The 11,351-nt window shown below is 47.6% G+C and overlaps 1 protein-coding gene across 1 annotated transcript in view; it reads right to left on the bottom strand.

The window, feature by feature from the left end:
* Positions 1–11,351, bottom strand: part of LOC309337200 (C-type lectin domain family 2 member B-like) — a gene marked incomplete at its 5' end in the record, with an annotated part of 88,968 nt that overhangs the window by 52,359 nt on the left and 25,258 nt on the right. The window contains one exon of the mRNA XM_081853938.1: positions 1,967–2,118. Within this exon, the coding sequence (XP_081710064.1) occupies positions 1,967–2,087 (121 nt within the window). The remainder of the gene's footprint in view (positions 1–1,966; positions 2,119–11,351) is intronic.

The following is an 11,351-nucleotide window of genomic DNA, read 5'->3' as shown; positions in this document are numbered from 1 at the left end:
GCTCTAGCTGGTGTGTGGTCTACGGTACAAAGCTAAGAACCACACCTGTTGCGTTGCCCGTTTTTCGCCCCGGCCCTGCCCCTCAGCGGCCCTCATCCCCAGAAGTTCAGCTGCGGCCTGGAAAACCCAAACAATATAAGGCAATATAAGGGGAATGTCTTTTATCTGCCCAAAACAGAAAGCCTCTTCTAAAATGGTGCCTGACGCCCACAATTTTTGGAAGTGTTAATATTAAATGGGGGGGGGGCTGCTGACCTGATTAAACACGGGAGACATTTTTAGTTGATTAAAAAGGCTTTCCATTGATCAGTCAAGTGGGCATTGTAGTCCTAAAACCGTGATACATTATAGTCATTGCCAGAGCCGTCTCCTGCTGGTCTTACGGAAGCTAAGGCTGCGGTCCTCTGCACACTGCAAAACACTAATTCACGGGCAAGCATTTTCAGGGGAAAATTTGTTACATGGAAGAGGAGCCCCATCTCCCTGAGATTGCCACCTGTTTCCTCCACATTTGTGTTACCTTGGCAAACAGACATAGAAGCACGTGTTTGCCAAGGTCCCACTGTTCTGCCTGTTAAGGCACAGAAGCAAACAATGACCACAAGGTGGCAGTCAAGGAAACAGAACAAGGGAACACAACTCACCAATGGCAACTGAAAGGCTGATAAGTAAGAAAACGGAGACAGCTAAGAGAACTTTATAAATTTTCTCCTTCTTCGCCACCTCTGGTTTATTTTCATCAACTACAAGGAGGAGAGAGAGAGAGAGAGAGAGAGAGAGAGAGAGCGCGCGCGCAATGCATATATTAGATGTCTGCTTCGTAATCAATAATCTTTTGGACAGTTTTGTGAGTATTCTGCACTAAAACAAACCGAAACCACACAACCCTCCCAAGTTTTTGCACCAAAGTGATCAAAGTTATATGCAATTCTGAAATCTGTATAGATTATGCAAGCTCAACATATTAGCATTAAAAAGCTTTGCAGATAAATGAAGATTCACCACCACAACCACCCTGGCTGTTAAATAAAACCTTCTTAGCCATTCTTTTGCTTCCAAGACTGAGTAGGCATTCTGGCATGGAATTATATGGACTAGAAACTTTATTTTTAAAAAAGAATAAAATGTGGGATTCTGATAAAGTTGGATTTTGCACCAAATATCACAAATCGTGGTTCCACAGCAGTGTATCATTCACACTGTCTTGGCTGCAGTCATTCATTATTCTGCTAACTTGAAACACTTTTCAGACTTCTGGGCTATTAAATCATCACAATGGCTACAGGTGATTTTTCATTAATGCTGTCTGGCAAGCTCACTGGATATTTGACTCCCTTCACTTCAGTTGGTAACAAAGTCTCTGTGAAAGTTATTTGTTTCTTTTGAAAATGGTCCACTTTCATTTTCAGCCACACTATTGTGAATATGGCCCATCACCACCCTTGGCTACATAGGCTGGGCTTACAAAATGGAATGACTTTGCATTCTCTAAAAAGAGATTTTTAAGAGCTTGCTCTTAAAAAAAACCCAGAACCAACTACAATCTGTCTCCAGTCTACGTCTAAATAATAAATAATAATAATAAATGTATTTATATCCCGCCCTCCCCAGCCGAAGCTGGGCTCAGGGCGGCTAACAACAATAAAATAGTGCAACATTCTAAAAACATTTCATTATAAAAAATTAATTAAAATCAAATTGAAGGCAACCATTCAGCTAAAGTTCTGTGAAGATTGCGAAAGGAGGGAGTCAGGCTGCACCCTGACCAAAGGCCTGGTGGAACAGCACTGTCTTGCAGGCCCTGTGGAAAGATGTCAAGTCCCACAGGGCCCTAGTCTCTTGTGACAGAGCGTTCCACCAGATTGGAGCCACAGCCGAAAAAGCCCTGGCTCTAGTTGAGGCCAGCCTAACCTCTCTGTGACCTGGGACCTTAATACTTTTCAAGCATCAGCATTAACTTTCTTACCAGAATTTTCTCTCCTCTCTGAATGTTCAGAGTTGTAACTTGCTCCATTCTGTTGAAGCAAAAGCGTAACTTGCTCTGCTCCATTTACAGGTTTCTCGTAGGTATTGGCCTGTTCCACCATTTTTGGCTCACCTTCCAGCAGAACTTTCAACCTTCAGAAAGATAATAGAAAATCTTATTTACAAGCAAAACAACCCTTGCTTGCCTACATGCTATTAGGAGCACCAGACGCCTTTATGAGAAACAAGAGGTATCAAAAATTGAGGTTTGCAGAGGTACAAATATTTAAGTGAAGAGGACAACCCCCTCAAAAAAATATTTTAAAAAATACATTGAGGTCTGAGCACGCTCAAGTAGCCATGGCAAAGAAGAGAGGTGGGGAATCTTTCCCCCTCAAATTTCCTTCTCAGCTACTTAGTGGAGGGTGTCGCCTTCCACAGAGCTAGAAGCAAAGGGCAGCAGGGCAGCTACTGTAATTTTTGCCTTTGTACATAAGCTGTACATCTATAGAAGTTTATGAAATTATGCATGGCACAAAGAAAATGGAAAGAGAAAAGCTACTAGCCACCTGTCCAGTTGAGGGCAGCAGTGTTTCCGAATATTAGTTGCTGAGTGGAGGAACCAGAGACCAAATTGTAAACATGCGCTGGATTATGGAGAAAGCTAGAGAGTTCCAGAAAGACATCTACTTCTGCTTCATTGACTATGCAAAAGCCTTTGACTGTGTCGACCACAGCAAACTATGGCAAGTTCTTAAAGAAATGGGAGTGCCTGACCACCTCATCTGTCTCCTGAGAAATCTCTATGTGAATCATAGAATCATAGAATCATAGAGTTGGAAGAGACCACAAGGGCCATCGAGTCCAACCCCCTGCCAAGCAGGAAACACCATCAGAGCACTCCTGACATATGGTTGTCAAGCCTCTGCTTAAAGACCTCCAAAGAAGGAGATTCCACCACACTCCTTGGCAGCAAATTCCACTGTCGAACAGCTCTTACTGTCAGGAAGTTCTTCCTAATGTTTAGGTGGAATCTTCTTTCTTGTAGTTTGGATCCATTGCTCCGTGTCCGCTTCTCTGGAGCAGCAGAAAACAACCTTTCTCCCTCCTCTAGGTGACATCCTTTTATATATTTGAACATGGCTATCATATCACCCCTTAACCTCCTCTTCTCCAGGCTAAACATGCCCAGCTCCCTTAGCCGTTCCTCATAAGGCATCGTTTCCAGGCCTTTGACCATTTTGGTTGCCCTCCTCTGGACACGTTCCAGTTTGTCAGTGTCCTTCTTGAACTGTGGTGCCCAGAACTGGACACAGTACTCCAGGTGAGGTCTGACCAGAGCAGAATACAGTGGCACTATTACTTCCCTTGATCTAGATGCTATACTCCTATTGATGCAGCCCAGAATTGCATTGGCTTTTTTAGCTGCCGCATCACACTGTTGGCTCATGTCAAGTTTGTGGTCAACCAAGACTCCTAGATCCTTTTCACATGTACTGCTCTCAAGCCAGGTGTCACCCATCTTGTATTTGTGCCTCTCATTTTTTTTGCCCAAGTGCAATACATTTCTCCCTGTTAAAATTCATCTTGTTTGTTTTGGCCCAGTTCTCTAATCTGTCAAGGTCGTTTTGAAGTGTGATCCTGTCCTCTGGGGTGTTAGCCACCCCTCCCAGTTTGGTGTCATCTGCAAATTTGATCAGGATGCCCTTGAGTCCATCATCCAAGTCGTTGATAAAGATGTTGAATAAGACCGGGCCCAAGACAGAACCCTGTGGTACCCCACTAGTCACTCTTCTCCAGGATGAAGAGGAACCATTGATGAGCACCCTTTGGGTTCGGTCAGTCAGCCAGTTACAAATCCACTGAGTGGTAGCATAGTCAAGTCCGCATTTTACCAGCTTCTTTACAAGAATATCATGGGGCACCTTGTCAAATGCCTTGCTGAAATCAAGGTAGGCTACATCCACTGCATTCCCTTCATCTACCAGGCTTGTAATTCTGTCAAAAAACAAGATCAGGTTAGTCTGACATGACTTATTTTTCAGAAATCCATGCTGACTATTGGTGATCACAGCATTCCTTTCTAGGTGCTCACAGACTGTTTGCTTAATGATCTGCTCCAGAATCTTCCCTGGTATTGATGTCAGACTGACTGGGCGGTAATTATTTGGGTCCTCTCTTTTCCCCTTTTTGAAAATAGGGACAACATTTGCCCTCCTCCAGTCTGCCGGGACTTCGCCTGTTCTCTAGGAATTCTCAAAGATGACTGCCAGTGGTTCTGAGATCACATCTGCCAGTTCTTTTAATACTCTTGGATGCAGTTCATCTGGCCCTGGAGACTTGAATACATCTAGACTAGCCAAGTATTCTTGTACTATCTCCTTAGTTATTCTGGGCTGTGTTTCCTCTGCTGAATCATTTGCTCCAAATTTTTCAGGTCGGGCATTGTTTTCTTTATCGGAGAAGACTGAGGCAAAGAAGGCATTGAGGAGTTCAGCCCTTTCTGTGTCCCCTGTTTGCATTTCACCATCTTCTCCTCTGAGTGACCCCACTGTTTCTTTGTTCTTCCTTTTGCTACGAACATACCCATAAAAGCCTTTTTTGTTGCTTTTAACCTCTCTAGCAAGCCTGAATTCATTCTGTGCTTTAGCTTTTCTGACTTTGTGTCTACACGTGCTGGCTATTTGTTTGAATTCCTCTTTGGTGGTTTCCCCCCTTTTCCATTTTTTGTACACATCCTTTTTTAATCTTAACTCAGTTAAAAGTTCTTTAGATAGCCACCGTGGCTTCTTTAGGCACCTTCCATGTTTCCGTCTCATTGGTATTGTCTGAAGTTGTGGGACAAGAAGCTGCAGTTAGAACTGGATATGGAACAACTCATTGGTTCAAAATTGGGAAAGGAGTATGGCAAGGCTGTATATTGTCTCCCTGCTTATTTAACTTATATGCAGAATTCATCATGTGAAAGGCTGGACTGGATGAATCCCTAGCCGGAATTAAGATTGCCGGAAGAAATATCAACAACCTCAGATATGCAGATGACACAACCTTGATGGCAGAAAGTGAGGAGGAATTAAAGAACCTTTTAATGAGGGTGAAAGAGGAGAGTGCAAAATATGGTCTGAAGCTCAGCATCAAAAAAACGAAGATCATGGCCACTGGGCCAATCACCTCCTGGCAAATAAAAGGGGAAGAAATGGAGGCAGTGAGAGATTTTACTTTCTTGGGCTCCATGATCACTGCAGATGGTGATAGCAGTCACAAAATTAAAAGATGCCTGCTCCTTGGGAGAAAGGCGATGGCAAACCTAGACAGCATCTTAAAAAGCAGAGACATCACCTTGCCAACAAAGGTCCGTATAGTTAAAGCCATGGTTTTCCCAGTAGTGATGTATGGAAGTGAGAGCTGGACCATCAAGAAGGCTGGTCGCCAAAGAATTGATGCTTTTGAATTATGGTGCTGGAGGAGACTCTTGAGAGTCCCATGGACTGCAAGAAGCTCAAACCTATCCATTCTGAAGGAAATCAGCCCTGAGTGCTCACTGGAAGGACAGATCCTGAAGCTGAGGCTCCAATACTTTGACCACCTCATGAGAAGAGAAGACTCCCTGGAAAAGACCCTGATGCTGGGAAAGATGGAGGGCACAAGGAGAAGGGGACGACAGAGGACGGGATGGTTGGACAGTGTTCTTGAAGCCACCAGCATGAGTTTGACCAAACTGCGGGAGTCAGTGGAAGACAGGAGTGTCTGGTGTAGTCTGGTCCATGGGGTCATGAAGAGTCGGACACGACTAAACAACAACAACAACATACACCTGGAATTTCCCTGTCATAGCCGGTTTTCAGCCCCCTTAAGCAGTGTCTGTTCGGAAATCGCTGAAAAGTGCTGTCCGGATTTTCACTTTTCGAAATATGGCAACCCTACTGGAAACAATGGGAGGTGAGAATGCTCTTGCACTGATGTTCCCCACAGGCATCCGACTGGCCCCAGTGAGAACAGGATGCTGGACTAGATGGGCCATTGGCCTGATCCAGCAGGCTATTCTTATGGTCTTAAGCTAGTTTATACACTACTCTCACACCTCTCTCTGTTCTTGACGCAGGCAGGCAAGCATTTGGATTTCGAAGCCACATTCCAGTCAGGCCAAAAGAATGGGTGTGAGATACAGTGGTACCTCGGGTTAAGTACTTAATTCATTCTGGAGGTCCATTCTTAACCTGAAACTGTTCTTAACCTGAAGCACCACTTTAGCTAATGGGGCCAGTCGCTGCCGACGCGCTGCTGGAGCACGATTTCTGTTCTTATCCTGAAGCAAAGTTCTTAACCTGAAGCACTATTTCTGGGTTAGTGGAGCCTGTAACCTGAAGCGTACGTAACCCGAGGTACCACTGTAAATGAGTCCCAAGGGAGACCCAGAGGGCTGCCAACAGAACAGCCTCCAAATCGGTTCTATCCCATCTAATGCCTCTGGTTTCTGTCCCCATACTTTCCTCCCCTCTCGCGGGTTTTAGGGACTTCCTATATTTGTTTATGCGCTCGTCCTAAATAGCGAGAGAGGAAGCAGAAAGTGCTTTGATTCCAAGTAAACCTGTGGAATTGACGGCATGTGAGAAGGACGTGAGAGGGGTAGAAACATAAATCAAGTTCTATCTTTTAATACTGTGCATCACCCCAGTATCTAACTTAAAAAAAAAAAAATGGCTTTAAGGCTCCTGTCCATGCGCATTCGCCAAGCAACATCTTGTTACACAGACAGTGGCAAACTTTTTAAAGCACCTCCAGAACTGCAGTTTCGTCATCACTTGTAGTTTTCTGCTCCTTTAAGCACCCTGCCCACCTCCTGCCTGCCGATCGGGCTGTGAGAGGCGAGGGAATCCAAAATACCAGTACGTGTCAACTCAGATGGGGCTCCGCCTTGCCTTCGACTGGATTGAGCCAGCCGGCTTTCCTTGGCGCGCTTTTCTATTGAATCACGCCGCCAGCGGCTGCTCTATAGCATTCTTATCTCCATGATGCCATTGGCTACTCATACTTGTGATGAGCACCTAGGCATACGAAGTTAAGTAGAGTGATCCGCTTGGCTTCCGATTTCATTCCCTCTCTCCTACATCAGAAGCAAACCTGCCCATACCCATAGAAACCCAATGAGAGATCCAGTATTTTAAAATAGCCGTGTTTGGGCATTCTCTCTCGCTCTCTCTCTGACCGTGAAGTTGAGCTTGATCAAGAGCATAGCTGTCAACCTTCCCTTTTTTGCGGGAAATTCCCTTATTCCAGCGCCGTTTTAGATATCCCGTAGACTGTCCCCGGGACAGGTGAGGCTTGATTGACAGCTATGATCCAGAGGAGGGAAACTGAGGCTGACTGACCTTCCCTGCAGCCTGCAGGTTTGTGTTTCGGCTGGAAATGCAGTCCCGCCGCAGCCACCACTCCAGAAGAGCGTTTCTACACTGCAGGGTTGTTGCAAGTTTCTCTCTCAGCCCCGGATCAACCTGCAGTGTGGACAAACAGCAGTGCGCAACTCCGCGAAAAAGTTGTTGCAGGCCACCATGTCCACCAGCAACAGACTGGCTTGCAGGGCTTTTTGTATGCGCTCTACGTGTGGCTACCTTTGAAGGTGACCCGGAAACTACAACTAATCCAGAATGCGGCAGCTAGACTGGTGACGGGGAGCATCCGCCGGGACCACATAACACCAGTCTTGAAAGAACTACATGGGCTCCCAGTACCTTTCCAAGCACAATTCAAAGTGTTGGTGCTGACCTTTAAAGCCCTAAATGGCCTCGGCCCAGTATACCTGAAGGAGCGTCTCTACCCCCATCATTCTGCCCGGACGCTGAGGTCCAGCGCCGAGGGCCTTCTGGCGGTTCCCTCATTGCGAGAAGCAAAGCTACAGGGAACCAGGCAGAGGGCCTTCTTGGTGGTGGCACCTGCCCTGTGGAACGCCCTCCCATCAGATGTCAAAGCGATAAACAACTACCTGACATTCAGAAGACATCTTAAGGCAGCCCTGATCAGGGAAGTTTTAAACGTGTGATATTTTACTGTATTTTTGGTTTCTATGGAAGCCGCCCAGAGTGGCTGGGGAAACCCAACCAGATGGGTGGAAAACAAATAAATAATAATAATAATAATAATAATTATTATATTATGTCCCTTCCAGTGGGTACTTTCTCATGCCACCACGGTAGCCTAACTGGAGGAATCTCCGCGTCCGAGCACGCTTACCGCCACCGCCGGAGCCCACTATCCTGAAGGCCTCTGGGATCAGAGGTGCCACCTTCTCTCTTCTCTGACCCCCCTCCTCCCCGCCTGTTTGTGCATCTGAAAAGCAAACTGAAATCCCACTCTGGAATGGCCACACTTACGAATCTGGGATGGCCAAGCTTACGAATCTGGGATGTTATCTAGGCTACGTCTTTCCCACTCGCCCTCTCTCCTCCATTGGCCCTTTCCCTCTCTGAGCTCGCCCGGGCGCATTTCTGTCCGCGTGTCTGTGCGCCAGTGGCGTAGCGTGGGTTATCAGCACCCGGGGCAAGGCAAGTAATTTGCGCCCCCTAACCCATGGATTTGCGCCCCCCTAACCCGTGGATTTCCCTAACCCCCAGATGTTGCGCCCGGTGCGGCCGGCCCCCCCTGCACCCCCCACGCTACGCCACTGCTGTGCGCACACCTTCAATGAAAAACGAACAGAAGAGGGGCGCAACAGCAATCACTATCAAACAGCGGTGCCAGCAGTGGCTTAGCGTGGGTTGTCAGCACCTGGGCAAGGCAAGTAATTTGCGCCCCCTAACTGCACACCTGGCGGCGACCCGGCGGCTCGGATTGGATTCGCACAGCCAGCACTGAGTGAGAGAGAGTGAGTGAGCCAGGTAGGGGCAGAGAGCTGCGAGTGCGAGCGCGCCCCCCCCCAGATGTTGTGCACGGTGCGGCCGGCCCCCCTGCACCCCCCACGCTACGCCACTGGGTGCCCGCTTGAATAAACTACTTTTGCACGGAAGGCGACAGGTAATCCCCGCCCCATAATCAATGACAAGGTGTGGTGCACGCCCACCGTTTGAATGGCAATACCTATGGACTTTGTGGGGTCGCGGCCCCTTCTTAAATGGGGGGGGGTCTGCCCCTATAATTTGGCTCCTCCGATCAGAGGCAAAGCGCCAGTTTAAGCACACACACCCTCCCGCGGTGTGCCTTTTTGTCCCCCCCCCACCAGGAATGACACCAGGTGGGACGCCCCCACTCCCCTTCCGACGCCCCTGCATATGATGCCTGGGAGAAAAGGGCTACTACCCCCACCACCCAGCCACCCCCACTCGCAGGGATAAGACCCCCATCCCCACAAGGCTCTGCTTACATCGCGGCAGGGCCTCGGTGAGCATCCGTCGGCCTCGGGCGATAAGGGAGGAGCGCGCCTTCGGGGAGAATGGCAGCTTGTTGGAGAGTCGCAGCGCCCGCCGCCCGGCACTGCCGAGTCCTCCTGCCGGACTGCTTTTATAGGTGGCCTCAGAACGCGCCCCAGCCCCGCCCCCGCCCCCGCCTCCGTTTCCTGCCTCGCGTCCCGGAGCACGAAGCTCCGCCACTGCACGCATGTCCAACAGGTCTCTTGGGAGTTGGAGGTGCCTCCCCGAGCCGGTGGAATGGCAGTCGAATCCTCGCGCGCCCTTTCCCCCCTTTTAATCCCCCTCGCCTATTTCCCTTGTCTTATCACAGTTCGGTACACGGCCGACACTTTTTAAAAAAAAGACGGGAGAAAAAACCGGGCTTCCTGCTCAACTCAGTGAAGTGCCAGCCTTTAGCCCTCACGAGCCAAGCAAGCAAGCAAGCAAGCAAACTTCTTCCTGTTCGTTTTTAAAGGCACTTTCCCCCCCTTTCTGAAACCAACCCCCGACAAAACCATTCATTTATGTGTTTTGCTCACAAACTAGAGGAAAGAAAACTTGCTCGCCACTGCATCTTCTTAAATGCACCTAATTGCACGTAAATAATGAAATGTAGCTCCCTGTGCCAAATAGAGTTTTGCCAGTAACTCCCCCCCCCCCATTTGAGAATTGTGTGTCTTCTCCTGTCGGTGCACAGAGTTCATTATGCAGCGAGATCTTTAAACATTTTCAAGGGTTAATCAGAGGACTCACAAAGGAGGGAGAAGGGGTAGAATTAGAGACCGGATTCCACGAAGAGCAGAACCCCGTTCAGCCAATTTTGAAACCTTATTTTCAGTGCTTCAAATGCAGGTGTGACAATGCCGGTTGGTTTCCGGACCTGATTTAAGGTGCCTGACTCAGTGCTTAAAGCTCCAAATGATGCAGACCCCAAATATCTGAAAGCTCCTCCCCTAAAGACCTTCTTATGATCTTACTGTCATTCCACGGGGAATTCTGACTTGACAGCCCCTATGGGCAACCATCCTTTCTCCTTTCTTGCTGTTGGATGGCTACAGCATGAAAGCTTTTTTTAAAAAAAGTAATAAAAGCAGAGGGGCTTGGGCTATCCCATTTGACATATGGCTATCATATGTGAAAGGTCATAAATACCCCCCCCTTTTGTAAGGTGAATGGCCTGCAAAAAGGTGTGAGGCAGATATCAGACACATACCGGTATTTAGCATCTGTCATCCAATCTTCTTCCTCAGAGTGACCTCACAGGCTATTATTTCTCAGATGGGCCTTGGCCAGGCTTGGGGGATGTGGGAACCCAGAACATAGCTGTCAAGTGTCCCTTATTTGGCGGGACAGTCCCTTATCCCAGGGCCATATCCCGCTGCTGTCCCTTATTGATGATGTCCCTTAAATAAGCTACTGAAGGTAATGGGGCCCTTTCTATGTCCAGCTGTGCTTTGTCAACAACAAATTGTTGCTGTTTTTTGTGTTGAATATATGCTATATGGTAATTTATGGACCTAATATGTATCTAAAGCCATTTGCACGCAACAAAATAGACATTTTATAAAAGTAATTGTTGATCCCTTGTTTTGGCTGCTGGTCCCTTATTTTCAAATCTGTAAGTTGACAGCTATGACCCAGAAGCAGACTCCAGCTGAGCCAAAACTACACAGGCCCCTTCTAGTCCAGCCCCCTTTCTCTTTCTCGATCCTCCTGTTCCTTAAAGTCTGGAAGTGGTCCAAGCTGCAGATGTAAGAAGGGTGCTTTATTCTGCTGCTAACAATGACAGGGCAGGTCAGATTAGGCTGCTGTCAGAGACACTTCTTGTCTTTTCCTGTTAGGAAGTGTTAGGAAGTCTCTTGGCTGTCGCAGCTCCCTCAGCAGTTTGCATAGCAGCAGGCCAGGTGAAGCCATTCCCTTTGACAGTCCCTAAGCTGGGGAATTGGACCAAAATTGGACCAATTTGTTTAAGTAGTTTTAATTAACTTTTTAAAAAGGCTGCAAAAA

This window comes from Podarcis erhardii, assembly GCF_964252035.2.
Source record: "Podarcis erhardii genome assembly, chromosome: 2".
NCBI classification, from domain to species: domain Eukaryota; kingdom Metazoa; phylum Chordata; class Lepidosauria; order Squamata; family Lacertidae; genus Podarcis; species Podarcis erhardii.
Note: the sequence above shows the minus strand (reverse complement) of the source record. Positions and strands in the feature narration are given on the sequence as shown.